This window comes from Taudactylus pleione, unplaced genomic scaffold, assembly GCF_031769625.1.
Source record: "Taudactylus pleione unplaced genomic scaffold, aTauple2 ptg000186l, whole genome shotgun sequence".
Lineage (NCBI taxonomy): Eukaryota > Metazoa > Chordata > Amphibia > Anura > Myobatrachidae > Taudactylus > Taudactylus pleione.
In genome coordinates, this window is record NW_028284588.1 from 6,426,331 (window position 1) to 6,445,412 (window position 19,082).

Here is a 19,082-nt window from a genome sequence, read left to right on the forward strand (position 1 = left end):
GTTTGAGTTGTCAACACCAGGGAAAAGTGTTTCATTGCTGGCTGTGGTGCCTCTTCTGCTGTTTTGGGAGTGAGCGGGAGATGGACTAAGCTCTGAAGAGTGATAAACTGGAGAGTGATTAACGACCTGCCACTCAGCTCCTAACTGTCTTGTTAAAGGCTGTGTTTGAAAAATGATAGTTGAGAGCTGATTGGCTGGTGGTTTATCACTCTCCAGTTTATCACTTTTCAGAGCTTAGTGCATCTGGCCCCCAGGGTCTGATACCGTGCCATAACTAGGATTTTTTGTGTCCAGGGCAAATTTAAAAAATGCCATGATGTCACCCGCGCACTGCATCACTGGGAACGCTGGCCTCTGCAGCGAACAGAGGCTTCTCATTGCTTCAGAGACCAGCGTTGCCAGCTAAAACACTTTACAATCATAGCTGAGCTCCGATCGTGGCAGAGGTGTGGACCGCATGTTATATATATGTGAGCCAACACTCTGGGGCCGCAGAAATTGTTTATTTGGGCCGCATGCTTGACATGCCTGGCCTAAGGGATCTCTCACACCCCCTGTGTCCATAGGTCGCCCTTGTAAAATTACCTCCCTCCACACATTGACAGTAGACGCCCCCCCAGTGTCAATAGATCTCATTAACCCCACCCCCTTTGTGGTAAAAGAGACCCTGTTGTATAATCCCCTCACACCCCAGGTGTAAAATATCTGTTATTTTCCCTCATCACACTTTGTCCCCTGTGCATGTGCTCCAGAATGCCGTTCACATAGCATTCCAGCAGGGATGTCAGTGGTCACACACTGCTACATCACTGCAGAGGGGGCAGGGTAACCAGAGGAAATCTGTTCTTCCCAAGAGGCTAAAGAATTTTGAGTCTAGTTGCCCTCCCCAGCTCGGAATGTTTAAGCAGTGTCAAAATGTTGGGAATGGGGGATCATCACCACTTCCAGGGTTCTTCAGAACACGCAATTGCGGTCTAGTACAGCGGTACATTTTCTTGCTTATTTTTCCCAGAACTTCTTAGATACTAGCTATCCCTAAAACAGTTAGCTTTCTAATATTGTACAACTGGAATATTACATGGACTCATACTTGGCTACTTTGTTGGTGACAAAGAAAATGTCCCTAGATGAACTAAATACATTTGGCGCGTTCCTGCCAATTGGCATCAGTGTTTACACTGGTGAGGCCAGGAATATATTGTAGATGTTCTGTAATATGCCGCCTCTCCTACATAACAGAACTTCTATTACCAACACGATGTGCACACATACACGGTGCAGCCCAGCAGGAGGGGTTGTGTGACTCTGTCTGGAGAGCAGGTGACTTTCACCAGATCTTTATACTTTTCACATAGTTTTCCTTAATGTGTCCTATCAAATCTAGGTACAGTAATCTGATTTACTGGATGTTTTGTGGTGTAGTGTGTTCGCTGAAATGCTGTATGCAAATGTTTTTGGCAATATGATATTCTTTATACAGTTATTGTGTTCATGGCATGCCGGACCTTGTTAGGAAATACAGATTTATCTTTACAATTGTATTCTGTATACCTTGGTGTAGAGAAATTAACATTAAACTCTGAATTACAGTGCACAGATACATTTGTAATAAGCAGTTCATATGCCATAAAAGCAATGCTCTTTAACGTTCTCTTATGTGCTGTTGCTATTTATTGTGCAATGAATATAAGAGGTGCCTGAGTTCTGATGATATTCTTTTCATGAACATTTTTATGTAGTAGGGAATGTAATTAAGCAATCAATCTGTTAGTTCTATGGAGGTATGAAGGGTTATACAGAGGTAAATGTGCCAGTTGGATTATTCATGATTGTCCTTTGATGCGTCTTATACAAATGCTGTTTAACATCGACTTCCGCTATAACCCCATGTTTCGATTTCTAATAAAATTTAACCTTAAAAGCCAATCTGAATGTGGGGGTATGTTCTCTGCTGTCCCCTAGAATCTAAATATTACTATCTGGAGGCTAGGTCTACTCCTGCCTCACCTGGACAGCAGATATTGGGTTATTATATTGCCAGGTAATTTTAGAGATCCATGTGTTGTGGAACTACAGGTTCCAGCATACAGTGTAGTTCTGCAACAGCCACGTGTTGCCTAAGCTTAGTTCAGTAAATAAATATATAGCACACATACACACACACACACACACACACACACCAAAAAAAACCGTGTAAAAATAATAAAAAAAATTAGGCCCTAACTAAAAATGCTGGAACTAGTTGTAATTGCTACAGATGGCAATCTTCTACTAAAATCCTGCCACTATTGTCACCTTCCAGTCTTATTGGCCATGACAAAATGGTAGACATTCAAGATTGGCTATCACAGGGGCCCTAAGTATTGTGCTTGATAGTATGTAACTTTAACAGCACAATTCCAAGTTTTTTATGTTATTTCTTCTAGAACTATACAGAGTCTCTTCTGTGGTTTTAACAGCCCTCCCCAATTACTAATTAATATTAAAAATATTTATTAGTTTATAATATGTGAGTGGGTGGAGCCGACTGCTGTGCGATTATATGTTGATTGGATATAATTTTGTTTTATGAATGTATGTAAACATAATCTCTAACTGAAATAATAGTTTGCATTTCCGATCAATACAGACAGTAATTATTCAGACATGGTAGCTGCAAAGCATGTTATAGATCTTGGGGTATTCCACAAGAAAGTGGTACAACTTTTACTATGTCTATAACTAGCATCTAATATAAGGGGTAGATTCAAATGGATGCGAACTATGCAATTACAGTTCCTGTTCACACCTCCATACGCTGTAACTAAAAATCAGCTACTGTACATATAGACATCCTGCGGCAGGACATGTGCAATTGAATCTGGCTCTAGGTCTTCAAGTGTAAAGTGTAAGAATTATTCTGCTGTATCTAGAGCAGCAACAAAATAATACAATAAATTGTGCAAAATATTCTTTAACTTGCTCTCTTTTCACTGCAAGTTACAGTTATGTTTAAGCAGAAAAAAAAAATTCTTGAATTGGCTTCCAAAAGCCATATTAGCATTCTTTTATGGTAATGATGCAGTGGTGAGCTTGTTTGTTGCTTACAATAAATACTTAGCTCCTAATTTGTATGTAAAGAAGCAAGTGAAAATTTAGTAGTACTTTGTTTTTACTGCAGTTTAGATTTCCATATAATCCAAATATTTGCTTTTTATTGCATTAATATAAAGCCAATTTAATAATCCAATTGCAATATGAAGCTGCAGTATGAAGCGTACAAGGTATAAAAATACAGGGATTAAAGTGGTTTTTAAATACAACAAATATAATACATTTATGTGCAGTATCATCTGATGTGTAAATTTGGATTCTCAAGAATTTTCAGGTGCAGCATTCCTGATCCTCATTGCTCTATAATTCTCATGGAGCATACACACTGTCAGATTTGTCAGATTTGTCAGATGAACGATTTGAACGATTTTTACCAAAGATTTGAACGATTTAAACGATTTTTGACTGCATTAAAATGAATGGAAATCGTCCAAGTCTGACTGCAAACACATCAGATGTCAGATATCGTTATCTGACCATCGGGAACGCGCATCGTTCAAATCGTTCATCTGACAGATATGTCAGATTTTCCTTCAGATATGAACGACTGAACGATTTTTAAATCATTATCGTTCAGATCTGAAGGAAAAATCTCACCGTGTGTATGCACCATTACTGTATACCCTGAGAGTTGTTAAAAATGCATGCCTTATTTTTCAATTCTAAGAAGAATTGGTTAAAATGACAGTACTGTATAGGAAAATATATTTTAATTGAATGCATCAATACCATATAGAAGTTGTTATTATTATTTTTAACATAGCAAGCAAGTACAGTATACCAGGGCCGTAGCTAGGGTAGTGCGGCCGGTGCCATCGCACAGGGCACCACAGGTCAGGGGGTGCTGTTTGGGCCTGCAAATTTCTGTTTATTATCATTCTTGCTTGTAGCTTCCTCTTATTTCATCCCCAGCATCTCTTGGCCTTTCCTATATCTCCCCTGGCCCTTCCCCATGAAGCCATGGCCCTTTTTTGGGTGCGTTATGTCCCTTTGAAAAATGAGGGGGGCGCCAATGCTCTTTCTGGCACAGCACCAAAAAGTCTAGTTACGGCTCTGCAGTATACATCGGTGAAGGTTCAAAATCTTTTAAATCTTCCCAAATGTCCTCATACAGTGATACATAAAAATAAAAAGAGAGGCAAATATATAGATCAATACACCAGAAATCCATGGGTTTTTCTTTCTACCTAACTCCTTAATATAGAAAGGAGCTTAAATATAGTTTAAACTCTCACATGTATGCTTACTTCAGCATCATAGATAAACGCCCATAAAGGTATCTTTTGAAAAACCACCTCGTCTCTCCAGAAAATATTTTGTTCATAACCCGTACATAAAATGTCAATACACAGATGCTCACATATATGCTTACTTGTTAGTAGTTATTTGTAGTCTCATAAAGATATCTTTCATAGTAGAAAATCTGATAAATCTTTCCCACTACACAACTCAATGGTTGGTCACAATTGTGAATTTATTTAAGACATCCAAAAGATACAAAATAACAAACAGAAGCTTACATATGTCTCTTTAATAAAGTTCCGCACTCAAGTAGAAATCTCCATCCAAAAAAAAGAAGTAAAAAGTAAAAAGTCTCAGTGGAGTAGAAACATTCTTAGAGCAAAGGGACATCAGGGCTGCACCATCCAACCAACTCGTTTCGACTGAGTAAGTCTTTATTCTGTAAATTCTGCAAATTCTGTAATATACCTCAGTCACATGTGACAGGTTGTCCTCCATGTCTTGCTGGAGATTACCATATTGTATGTAGTAGGTCATCCACAGCATGCTGGACCATGCCTGGAACATTTTTGGGCTTTGCTTTGAATTTGAGTAATCCAAACGGGGAGGCTAATGCAGAATGCCCCAAGTCAATTTATGTCTGCAGTGTCCCATTGAATCCATCTCAGTGTTTTGGACTTAGGATGGTATGGAGTGGTGCAAAGGGGGCATATCCCACATAGCTTCAAGTACCTTCCCCTGAAACTTTGTCACTTGGTCAGATACAACATCCTATGAAAATCCTACATAGCTAAAAATATTTGTGAGTGCCTGGGTGACTTGTTCACCTATGGATGCCAGTGCCTTAGCCTCCAGATACTTAGTTGCATAGTCCTCCACAGTAAATGTGAACCTATTCCCAGTCCTGCTGGGCTCACTTAGTGACCAGTGATGTCCATGATGACCTAATGGAAAGACTTGTTAATGATGGGCATTGGCTGAGGGGAATGAGTTCAGGACTCTGCACAAGGCTAGATAATGTCTAAAATCCTGGTTAATTCCTGGCCAGAAATTTCACAACAGCCAGACATAAGCCTTGCGTACTCCTAAGTGTCCTGCTACTGGCGGGCCCATCTGTTCGGCTTACCTAAAGACTTCTCTGCTATTCCTAGGTCTAAGTCAATGTTGGTCAAATCTGTCAACTATGTACTGTTACTTGCCAGAGGCTGTTCAGGGTTCATTGAAGTCGCTTCTGGTGGATGTCCTTGGATGGTTACTGAGAGGCTAGCTGACTCTGAGATCTCTTGACCGTACTTGCTGCATGTCCTAGCTCCCATAATATACAGTAAGTGGCTAGTCCCTGGTCTATGTCATTCCCACGTAACCCTTCTAGTCCCCCCTACTTTGACCTCCCCAACCCCTCAATGCCAATCTAGCTGAACTCAGCCAGGGTAATGTTCCTAATTTGGCCATCATATGTATTTTCTGATTTTTTATTTTATTTTTTTATTGCTACTGCAATAAATTTGAAGCAGACCAAGGATACTCCTAAATACTGTAGCCCCTGCTAGGCTTGCCCATATAAGGCCTGATACTGAGTAGCATGCAAAAGCGAATCCAGCATCCGCTTATTGGCAGTTACCTATCTGTGAGTTTGTGCAAATGGCATACAAACTCTCTCCCTGTATATCCCTGCGGCCCTATGTGCGAGGTCTGAGATGCCCACTTTTAGTGCCTGTGCATGGTGCACCCTTATACGCCACTATCATCTGCACCGTCGAAAATTGCACCAGCCCTATGGCAAGTTTCTCCATCTGACCACAGCCTCCTATGTTTGCTGTTGTACGTCTGTAAATGCAGTCAATTGCACTGACACACCCGCGACGCTCCCATAATACGCCCACTGAACAGACATTTTTGATTGCACTGCTAGTCACCGGCCAGGAATGCCCATCACTTTTCTGCCACCTTTCTGATACCATCTGTCCTGATTGCATCAGCACCTTTTGTGAGTACATTGTGTATCGCATGTGTCATAGGAGTTTCCTGAAATGTTTGCACATGTGCAGATAATCGCAAAAACGATGTGGACATCAGCATTGTATAAGGATTGTGTGTGACCCAGGATCAGGCCCTTAATGTCATTGGCTGCAAGTACCCCTCATGTTCTTGGGCATATGCTTTCCCATGGCAGCCACATCCTCTACCTGGTACACCACATCATCCACCCTACTGTGATCCCACTGCTAGCCACCAAATTGTGAGGTAATGTGGATATTCAGTGACTGACTGATTACTGCAGCTACTTCAATAAGCTTTCTTTATTAACACACAGATGGTCTGCGCTCACATAGCAAGACCCACCTCCTGAGCTAACAAGAATAAATGACCAACCAAACAACCCAGACATTACAACTCTGACCCAGATGAAACTTTGGGTCGACTACTACCTCTGAGCACTCTCATGTCTATAATGTGAAACACTTTTTGCAAATTAGTTTCAACACCTAGCTTATTTAAACAAGCAATACCATACTGAGGGCCTCATTTATCGACGAGTTTTATCACTCTCAATGAGTGATAAAACTCATTACGTATGATTAATGGTGCTCCAGCCAATCAACTCCCAACTGTAATTTTTGAGATGACAGTTGGGAGCTGATTGGCTGGAGCACCGTTTATCATATGTAACAAGATTTATCACTCGTTGAGAGTGATGAAACTTGTTGATAAATGAGGCCCTGAATCTATATAGTAGTGTTATTCAGTTGTTACTAACTAATGTAATTATACGACAGGTCTTTTATGGTTACTTTACAGCGCCAGTGGTAACCACTTGGCTCCATTTGCCATAGCCATTTACATGCCTTTATAGTCTTTTAATAAAGTCCTTGTTAAAATGTGTATTTTGACACCAGCGGGCTTCGAAAGGTATGCAGTAACGATACTGGATCAGAACCTCTATGCACACCTTCCTATACCTTCTAATGTCCTGCCTATACCTTCTAAGGATGATGCTAATTTGCGTACGCAGTCATACCATAAATAAAGACTTAGACGTGGAATCTGTGGTTCCAAAGCACAAGTGATATTCAGGTAAACGTTCAGACAGTTACACGCAATTGATCAAGACACAATTTAGGCACAAAAGGAAATTATACAGACCGCAAGTACAGTATACATACGCAGGCGCTTCCGGACCCAGAGATAGGCATCAGCAAGAGACCCCTCGTCATTCAGCACGAAGACTCCGAACCAGCGTTCGTGCACTCATATTTATACCCCCCAGAATATACAGGACAATAGGGAAGTCTGTTGCTGATATCATTGGTTCTCAGGGGAGAAGCATCTGTTACAGCACATTTAACAGGCTAGTTCAAATAGACTCTCCCTGCCTCTAACAGCTGGGGGTCTTCCTCTTCACGCCTCTCGTAGCATCCTAACAGTTGTTTCTAAAATATACATTTTGTTGCTTGTAGGCTCTGCGATCTATAACTCGGGAATGCATGATGCGATCTCCCCACCGATCACACCGGAATACTGTAAAAAGGATACGCATCAGTACAACTCCAAACATGACTTGTTTAGCATGTATAATACCTTAGTTATCAAATATCTTTATTTCTCAGCATTTAAACTAACTGAACCAACTTAAATCATATACTTTAGAGCTTATTGAACCTTATGTGTGAATATGTAATGTGTGGGTATTCAGGGTTTGAAATAAGGACGCTAGTTAACTTGGGGCAGATGCGTGCGCATAAAGCTAATAAAACAGCGGTTTCATACAAAGTCCTATGCATTCGCTAATATGTGACTAGTTAACAGCGCAATTGTGTGTATTAATGTGTGTATGAGAAAGGTGAAAGATGCAAACGCATGGTGCTATTAGTATTATCGCCACATGTACTAAAATGTGAGTTTATCTAAAATGGCGCTTAGGCGGCCATTCGCAAAATGGCGTCTTGCGATCTCATTTTCAAGATGGCGTCTTGCGGCCAGTCGCAAGATGGCGTCGCTGCGATTAAATTTTAACCTAAACTTGTCTTAGCCAATTATTCAGCTTTGATAGTAGTCAGAATGTCGACATTCTCATGGTTGATTATGTCGACATGGTTAAAATGCCAACATCATTGTCGACACCTGCAAAACTGTTGACATTGGAAATGTCATAATGTTGACATTTTTGTTAGGTTTAGGGATAGACATTGAATTAAACTAAAAGTAATACCAACATTACATCAGTGTTGACATGGTTAATGTTGATATTATAAACATGTTGACATGTTCAGTGGCGTAACTATAAATTTTGCTCCCCCATGCCAAAAAAGTTTCAGGCGCCCCCCGCCCCCCCCAAAGATCAAACACCCCCAAAGACTACGTTTAAGGTGTGTGGTTACATGATACAGCAACGTGCCTTACACATTATGACACACTAAGTAATGCCACTTATAACACAGTGTGCCACACCGGAATGCCCCTTACAACACATTATGCCACACCAGAGTGCCCCTTACAGCACATTATGCCACACATCAATGCCCCTTACACATCCCACACAATAATGCCACATATAACACATAATGACATACAGTAAAGCACTTATAACAAATTTATGACTTGCTGTAATGCCCCTATTTCACATTATGCCACACTGTAATGCCACATACAACACATTATGCCACACAGAAATGCCCCTTACACATTATGCCACACAGTAATGCCCCTAATAGCACATTGTGCACACAGTAATGCCAAATACACATTATGCCAAACAGTAATGCCCATTACATCCCACCCTGACAGATCTACTTCACCAACCCTCCTTTAGTTTATAACCTGTAAACTGTGTATCAAATTAGTGCCCCCTATACTAGTGCCCCCTATACTAGTGCCCCAAAATGCAATGCCCCCTGTAGTAGTGCCCCTTATGCAATGCCCCCTGTAGTAGTGCCCCTTATGCAATGCCCCCTGTAGTAGTGCCCCTTATGCAATGCCCCCTGTAGTAGTGCCCATTATGCAGGGCCCCCTGTAGTAGTGCCCATTATGCAGGGCCCCCTGTAGTAGTGCCCATTAAAGTAGTGCCCCCTGTAGTAGTGCCCATTATGCAGGGCCCCCTGTAGTGCCCCTTCTAGTAGTTAGCCACCTGTAGTGCCCCTTCTAGTAGTTAGCCACCTGTAGTTAGCTGCCTGTAGTTAGCCCCCTGTAGTTAGCCCCCTGTAGTTAGCCCCCTGTAGTTAGCCCCCTGTAGTGCCCCTTCTAGTAGTTAGCCGCCTGTAGTTAGCCGCCTGTAGTTAGCCACCTGTAGTGCCCCACCTGTGGTTAGCCACCTGTAGTTAGCCGCCTGTAGTTAGCCCCTTCTAGTAGTTAGCCCCCTGTAGATGGCCCCCTGTAGATAGCCCCCTGTAGTGCCCCTTCTAGTAGTTAGCCCCCTGTAGTGCCCCTTCTAGTAGTTAGCCCCCTGTAGTTAGCCCCCTGTAGTGCCCCTTCTAGTAGTTAGCCCCCTGTAGTGCCCCTTCTAGTAGTTAGCCCCCTGTGGTTAGCCGCCTGTAGTTAGCCCCCTGTAGTGCCCCTTCTAGTAGATAGCCCCCTGTAGTTAGCCGCCTGTAGTTGCTCCCCCCCTCCGCGCGCACACAAACAAACACACACACACAAAAGAAAAAACACAAACACTTACCTTTATCCCCGCTCCAATGCTGCTGCCGTCCATACCCCGGCGTCCGCTCCTCGGCACTATGGGAATTACGTCATTACGTCACTCCCATAGTGCCCTGCGGGACCCGGAAGACGGAGGGTTTGAATAGGAGCCGGGCGCCCGCTGGTAACACACTCAGCGGGTGCCCGGCAGATGGAGGGTGCAGGGGCTGCGACCGCACCCTCCGTAGTTACTGCTACTGCCCCCGTCGCCCCCAAGCTACCCAGCGCCTCCAAGCCACCGCGGGGGCAGTAGTTACGCCACTGGACATGTTCAGTGTCAACATTGTAAACATTGGCAAGATGATCCATACCTCTTTGAAGGGCCAGTCCCATTACATCACACAGTAAGGACATTACCCTAGTGCACGGCACTGTCAGGAAGTGTGTCCTGCTAGATTGCAGGATTTCTGGTGTTCTTTTTAGTTTAGGGCTAGGATGCTGGGGGTAGCTTAGTGCTTTTAAAGTCAGGCCCGCTGGGGATGTGAGAAGCTCCCAACATGACATGGTTGCACCCCCTTTTGGAAGAGTTAATTCACCTTGTCCAAACAAAACCAGTGTATATAGTACACAAGACCTTATAGTCTTGTTCCTCTGTTTTCTTGCTTAACCCTCTTTCCTTTTATGTTATGCTATTGTGATTATTATCCCTACCTGTTTCTATATCTACTTTATTATTCTTCCTTATCTGAAGTGCCTTTTTTTTTTTATATAGATCTAATGGTTTCCTTAGTACCTCATGCTAACTGCTAGTTTTCATGGCAACAACTGTCTCAGCAGGAGAACAGTGTTTGGTATAGGAACAACCTGCTTACACTATGTAAACATAAGCAAATATCCATTATCACTCACTATTTAAAATAATCACATTGAATAATAAAATAAGGAAATTGAATGAATGTTACACACAGAAAAACCTGTACGACTAAAAAAAACTACATTATCAGCATTGCTACAGTGTACTTTTGGAAAGTACAAGCCTTTGCAAATGCCTTTGCCATCTCTAGTAAAAATGTGAAAATATAAAAACAGTGATTGTATCTCAAGGCCTATTGCATACAGGCTTGGACTGGGCTGCCGGGGAATCGTGTAATTCCCCAGTGGGTCCCACTGATTTGAGGCTTAGCTGCCCGTACTCGGGAGGGGGGAGGGGTTGCTGCCCAGGCTGTGGAAGTGCCCCATTCCCTCCCGCGACCAGTACTAGCCTAGACATTGCACCTTGCCTCAGATCCCTGCCTCATGCTGCTCTAGAGCAGCTCAGCAGAGAACGGAGCCTAATCCAGGGGGCGGAGCCTAACCCCGGGAGCAGTTCTGTGACGTTTGGGGATCCCTGCTGCAGCAGCAGTCAACTTGATTGGTATTAAATTGCCCCTTACCCCTCTCTCAGAGGCCCCCCAAGCCAGGTTTGTCTTAATGGATGTGACAGCAGCAGTGGGGAAATCTGCCAGAACTTCTGAAGGAGAGCATCCGACATCGCTACTGCCACTCTGCATCCGACATCGCTACTGCCACTCTGCATCCGACATCGCTATTGCCACTCTGCATCCGACATCGCCACTCTGACTCTGTATTGGAATGATTATGCAGTAAAAAAAAAATTTAATCGCTCTATTGTGTCCGGCACCATCACCACATTGTTCGAGTCAGAAACAGGCCCTAACAGCTTACCCACTAACAGCAGGATGGGAGTTCTCCATTGAAGGACTGTAGAATGGCAGCAGAGGTATGTTACCACATAGCCCTGACAGCCATGTTTCTGCTTCATTGTTCTGTTTATGTCCATCAACTTTGCACTGCTCCAAATTGCTTCTTCTGCACCTTCCTTCCTCCTCCTAACCAATCCATCCTCCACCTCACCCACCTGCCTCCACCTTAATCCTCTCTGGTACCCCATTTCTTATGATATCTCTTGCCACCCTTTGTTACATCCCCTCACCTACCTCCTCTTGCCACAATACTCCCCTCACCTATAAATATTCCTCCTACATCCTATTCCTACTAACTCCGCTTGTTCCCTTGATTGCCGGTAATCCTGCTATATCGCCCCACTTCTCTATCTAACATTCTTGGGCACTTTATGGAATGCTAGATCTGTCTGCTATAAACTAGGGATTGCCATCGACCATCAATGTTTTCAAAACATCGATGGCAGAGAACCAGGTGGAGCAAATCATAGCTGGTTCACCAAAGATGGTTTGTGTGCCATCGATAGTAATCACCGCCATTGATGGCAATCATCGATGACCACCCCACCGATGGCCATCCCTACAATAAACTGGCCTCCATTAATAATATTTTCATCTTTCATTTCGTAAAGCCCTTTGGCCATACTCCTCCAGTTAATGACCACACCTACCAAATGGCTAGTCACGCCCCTTCAGCGGGCCCCTTCCATTACATTTCCCTGGTGGGCCCTTCTATGCACTTAGTGTCGGACTGGGGCATGAAGTATTTAGTAGTTTTGTAGACAAAGCAGTCAGTGTTTTCCAGGCCTTGCTGAACTTGGAGTTTTACAAACATATTTAATTCTATACGGGGTGGTTCAATAAGTAAGGTAACAACACCTCTCATTGTGTAAATTTATTCAACTCGTACATATATGTATAATCAATAGTATGGCCTTGGTGCAGATTAATTTTTCCCCATACTTGTCTAAGCATTTGTTTTGTTCCAACGGTACACCAATACCACCCTATTGGTTTTGTGAACTTCTGTGAGTTGATTCAGTACTCAGCATGAACACTTTTTCCTGTACCCCAGTTGCTCATGAACAATGTTATGGACAGTACCCACTGAGAATTTCAGCAATATCACTAACTCAAATGCGTCTGTTTTCCTGAATTGGACCTTCAATGCGGCACAAATTGTTATCTGTGGTGGACGTGCTTGGCGGGTCGGATCTCTGCTCATCTTGAATGTCTGTCCTGTCATTTTCAAAGGCAGTGCACCAAACCCAAACCTGTTTCTGTGATCTGATGTTATCACTATACTCCTTGACAAATTGGAGATGAATTTTAGCTGCTGATGTGCCCCTTTGATGCAGAAATTTGATCACACTGTGCACCTCAATGTTTGACCATGTTTCCACCAGCCCTGCCACCTTTCTACTGATGTTAGGACAGTATGACTGATGTGAGGCACAGTCTAATGGCCCTGAGGGGAAGTAGTGATCTACTTGCTCTGGTCTGGTGGGAAATTAGAATGAAATAAAACATTACATACGTGAGAGGTCTTGTTACCTTACTTATAGAACCACTCTAGTACAACTCAGCTTGTTACCCACTGGAGGAGACCCAATACTACCTATTCTAAATGAATTGCTTAATTTTTTAATTATATTAACAAATGTTTGCAAACTCTTCCAGAAGGTCTGGGAGTCCTGAATTCGGGGGGCTCTCATGACCAAGTTGGCCAGTCTCCCAGTTCCATCCACTCACCGACTGAAGTGGGTGGCCAGGAGGTTAGATGATGCGAATCCCTATGAATAGTTTCACCTGAGCCCCATTCCCCACTGTAAATTGCATTTAATAGCAGCTTTAAACAATGAGGGGTGGGGCCACAATAACGAGAAAAGGGCACCACACCCGCGCCCATCTGAGAGGGTTTGCCCCCTCCAGAGGTCGGCAGATGAGCTTCTGATCTTCACAGATTTGTTTATAGAAGTGTTGAGGAAGCATGATCACCTTATACAGAAAGCTGCAGTTTGATGAACCTACGAAATTACAATTTTACTTCTGTGTCCAAATATTTTTGGCTAGGTAGAGGTAGCCAGCAGGGATGTTATTTCCTGCTATAAAGATGCAAGTTGCTTGACTTAATTAAACATGTTAACTTTACTATTTCCATCTGTACAAACTGGTCATTATGACTTCTTGGCTGAAGAGAATGGGAAACCTAATGTAATTCTTTCCACAGTGTGTGGCCAAAGCACAAGTTCCTTGCCTCTTAGTTATTTCTAAGCAAATGACTCAGTAAGAGAGCATTTTATAAAGCTGGATAAAATAATGGCAAGGAGTGTACTGTAGCAAGGCACGCTGTCATGGGCTAATTCAGAGTGGGGACTGTGGCAATTACCAGTTCGTATCTTCAGCGCTGAAGCAGGACGGTAGTGCACCCTGTGCTGCACTGCCACCCCTCTCGCTCATCCCCACCCCCCTCCTCCACCAGAGCGCTTACCTTTTCCTCTGGGAGGTGGGTGGTTGGCTAGGACATTCGTCGGCATTGCTGTGTGCGCCACGCAGCACTGCAGGTGTTTTCCTGCAGACCTCTCCAGAGCTGGGCAGTTTGTGGCCGTTGCCACTAGAGGATTCCGCCCTGTGCGGAGGCACTGAATGCAGCGCCCTACCTACGGCCGTGCGTATCTTGTGCGAAATCACGGTTTGCGTGCCCAGAAAGTATATGGATGCTTATGCCATCTTGTGAGATGTTGGCACTTATGCACGCCTATGTAGGCCAAGTATAGTAAGGGCTAGTTTGCAAAATTACAAGCTTTATCAATTCAGGTAGCAAGCTATATATGCCTGAGAAAGCTGTATTATTTGTAGGTGATCAGGAGACTGTGTAAACTAAATACTAAATGATGTGATTTGGCTGGTTGTTAATATACAGCTGATGCTAATAGATGTGTGGTATACTCCAATAAGGTGCTGTACATAACTCTGGTGTATGGTGCAGCTTGTGGGCTGAAATTTGCTATTTTTGTGTATGTTTTGTTTCTACCATACGCTACACCCATTTACATCCAGTTCTGCAGCAGTCCTTACTTTTTAAATGACTGCATCAAAATAATACTTAAGCTTGCATTGTGTTGCCAGAGGTATATGTAAGATTGCTAGAAACTCAGTGTACACTGCACTAAAAAAATTGTGTTTCTGCATTTTGTCATTGCAAAAACCTGAATTGCTTAGATTGTTACTGTTGCTTAAACCAATTTGACTTCTAAACAGAAAGAAGCAATGGTTATCTTAGTCAGGTCAGAGTTTATAACCAAATATTCCATTGCTTGGGCCTCTTTTTGTTCCAGTGAAGGGAAGTCATAATGCTATCGCATACAATTCACACTTAATGGCAAAAGTTTGGAGTGGGCCCTTTGCTGTTCTTGCATGACAATACGTGCTGTGCACAAGTCGAGATTTATCTAAAAATGGTTTACAGACTTTGCTGTGGAGGAATTTATCTGCACAGTGCCGTGACCTCAACCTCATCCAGCACCTTTGGGATGAACTGACTGTGAGACCAGCTGTATCGTCCAAATCAGTGCCGACCTCACCTCTGTTCTTGTGGCTGAATGCATGTGCATCCCTACAGCTGTGTTCCACAACCTAGTGGACAGTGTTCTCAGAAGGAAGTGGAGTCTGTTATAGCAGCAAAGGGGTGGACCAACTCCGATTTAATGGCCATTGTTTTGGAATTGGATGTTCAACAAACTCATATGGTTGGATGTTCAGGTTTCCACATACTTTTGTCAATGTAGTGTTTAAATTATTTATTTTGTATCTCATACCTACCACTATATGAATTTAGTTTCCAGGGCCCTTTGATTATTACTAGGTTTATCTTGGAATACCATGCACGATATATTCCACAACTTTCTTTTTTTCTGCTTAATAAGAATCATGAAAGAACATGGAAAAGCTTTGATAGCGATATGCACAGAATAAGAGAATTGTGTTGTGTAGTTTGGTAATATTAAAGAATAAAGCCATTCAGATATATCCATTAAAACCTAATATATGACTAATATGATTAAACAAATCATAAGATATTAAATTGTATTTTAACAGAAACATTTTTATATAGGCTGGTTATTTTGATGCCTGAAATAATTGTGGAAAAGTATAAAAGCTTTCCCATGTAGCAAAATATATTTTTTATTAAAGATGAAAGGTTTGGTTCTACTCGATTCTGTTCGGATTTGAAAACCGACATCTTATTGGTTATCTGGCTCACATATGTTTTGGATATCCAATAAGATAAATCTGGACATGCACTAATTTGGCGAAAAGAGCCGAGTAGATCCGAACCACTCATCTCTAATATTTATGCACTTAATTATTCTAATTCATTTTATTTGGTTTACTTTGGCTTATACTTAGCAATGTATTATTTTACAAGCTAATTAGAAAATTCACATTAATATTTATTATAATCAAATAGCACTATATTGCTTATAATTTATTATAAGTACACCATACTAATAAAATGCATCAAAAGCTTTGACAATTATTTGGAGTTGTATAAAAAAGCGCAACCCATCTCTTCATGAAACAAGAAATAATTAGAAACTGCTTATTTCTACCAATTAATATTAAAGCCATTGATACATTTATTTTTAAATTTGGTAACAAAATACATTTAGAGTGAAGCTGTACAGGAGGACCGTAAATGATGCATCTACTGTACTCTCTAATTGATGTTCTTAGAAACAAGAATGCTGTGTTCTGTGCTGTTACAGTATAAGGAAATGTGGATTCTGTTTGTGAATTTATAAGCTTTTACCAAATAGATTGAGAAATACTTCCTCAAATAAATTGTAGTTTAAAACAGATGTGACATACAAAAGTAACAGAAACTTATAAGTGGTGCTAAGTAAATAATACTTTCCTACTAAAAGACTATGGTTACTTCATCTGTTTACTTTCACATAAATGAGATTGATGTTGTTTTTACAGAAATACTTTTTTTTTTTTTTTTTTTATATCTGTAGCAAGCCCAAAAGACAAAAGATGTTATGGAAGACTTGGAGTTAGCTATACTGAAAACATGTCAGTGCATTACTGAACTCAAGCGAGAAGTAAGTTTTATGTTATCGTTGTATAGTATGTGATGTTCAAACTGTTTAATTTATAGGGTCTGTGACATAATTTATTTGCAGATGTGGTTAGAACCTTTTTTACTCTTTTTTTTTTATTTTTTTATTTTTTTTTTTAGGAGGGGAGGGGCAGGTAATAATTAACAGAGACAATGCCCTATTGGAAGTCAGTTGCCTGATTTATTTGGGTTGGGTACGAAATGTTGACAGTCATAATGTCGACATGGTTATAATGTTGACATTGACCATGTTGACATTCATCATGTATACTGTGATGAAATTTTGTCCTGGTAGCCCAGTGGTGACTTACCTTCTCCTGGCGGCTGCAGCAGCTTCGGTGGTCATATGTCTGTCACTTTCGGGTCGGAGCTCTAATCTTCCAGTGTTCTGGTAAGTGTTTCTCCCCTATCTTTAACCCTTGTGCCAGTGACAGACTGGGACATGAAGGTCTCACATGGGGATTTTAATTGTAGGGGCCCACTGAAGGCTGTGGCTACGAAAAGATTGAGGGGGTGCGATATCATTTTAACCAGTATGAATACTAGAAATACATGAACAACTGTGTACACTACTGTTAGGTGCCTGGGAGTTCACGGAAATAGTTGACAACATTGCATCTTTTGCAAGTCGTCTAGTGTGTTCCTAGCTTATGTTTCGGGTGGACTGACTGCAACAGTCAGCAGTGGTGCCAAGGGCCCAGAGGCAATGGGGAATTTAATACAGGTGTGTCTACCTACAGTCTAAAATTATTTAAAAGTATGTCATCTTTCCAACAAGTCAGTTTTTAACCCTGCAATAGCTGCCCCTGGTCATCTGTAAGTGCTATTATTGTGAAGGGGAAGGTCTAAGAGTAACAACACTGAACGTGGATATGCCAATGTTCAGAGAATGGGGCAGATGAGGACGGAAGCATGTCTGGGTGCCAGGAGAGCGCTTCCTACGTGAATGTGTGCTGTCAACAATAAAGTGTGGTGGAAGATTAATGTTCTATGGCTGTTTTTCACAAGTTGGCCTAATTCCCTTTATTACAGAACCAGGACTGGATCAGCGCCCAGTGCTTGTTGCGCAGAATACGGGGGACCCCTACGTCATCTGTCCCCCTTATTTTGGCAACCAGGGCTGGTTCTGACTAGCCCGGTGGTGGATGTTCTTACATACGGAGGACCCCTACATCGTTCGTCCCCCCGTATGTTGCCCAACCAGCACTGGGTCCCTAAAAGCCTGGGGCTGGTTGCTCTTTGGGGGGGGGGGAGGGGTCACGACATTTTTTTTTATTTTTTTTTTTTACTTTTTTTTTTTAAATTTTCACAGATGCGCGGTTGGTTCTCACTGAACCATCCCTGCATCTGTGCTCATTTTACTACAGACAGATGCATGCATCAAATGACACCGCTCAGACACATGATTCATCACATGCTGAAAAAACAGGGCACGATCAGTATACGAACACGACCTATAAGATGGACTGCACATCTGATCACATGATACATTTTGACAGCTGCGGGCACGCGCATCGAATCCTTCCTAAAAAAAACCCACACAATTTCCACGTTTAATCGTACGCGTTGAAAATCGGGTATTCGGACCGAAATCGTGTAGCCCCTGAATTTAGCCCCTGAAACACAACATCAATTTAGATCAATTTAAAATTGATTAAAACGAACCTTTAGTAAATTTACCCCTATGTACAGACTAGTAGGACTGTGGTGAAAGTTTCAGACCTCCATCCTTTTTTTCTCCCATGAGAGGTGGGTAGGCGGTGTTAGGTTGACCTCCAACACTTCTTTTTTTTTTTTTTTTTTTTATTGGCACCAGCCATCAGAGCCAAAAAGTTTGGCCATTTCCTATATTATATATACTGCCATTAACATATGTATATGCATGGTTGGCATTGTTGAAGATACATTTTCTAATTTTTAAGCATCATTCGATTTAACAAAGTAAATAACACCATTTTTAGAATTTTGCATCAAGAAACCATTATAAATCCATTTGCATTCATTGTACTGTTCTCCAACACCTGTTACCTAAATGTTCTGCCTCATTAACTGCATCCTGTACTCCAGCACAACTGCTCTGCAATTCACACATGACTTAGAAGTTGTATACAAAAGCTTCTGAAAATGAAAAGTGGTGGCGTTTCCCATAGCAATCCGATTCTATCTATAATTTCTCTATCGTAGCAATATTCAACATGCAGCCCTCCAACTGCTATGGAACTACACATCCCAGCATGCCCTGAGCGCTCGCAACCGGGTCGATG

The 19,082-nt window shown here is 42.0% G+C and overlaps 1 protein-coding gene across 2 annotated transcripts in view; it reads left to right on the forward strand.

Annotated features, from left to right (window-relative positions):
- The window catches only part of CTNNAL1 (catenin alpha like 1), a 333,934-nt gene that overhangs the window by 193,769 nt on the left and 121,083 nt on the right, over positions 1–19,082 (forward strand). For both annotated transcript variants that reach the window (XM_088476289.1, XM_088476290.1), the window contains exon 8: positions 16,715–16,801. In XM_088476289.1, coding sequence (XP_088332415.1) covers positions 16,715–16,801 — 87 coding nt within the window. The remainder of the gene's footprint in view (positions 1–16,714; positions 16,802–19,082) is intronic.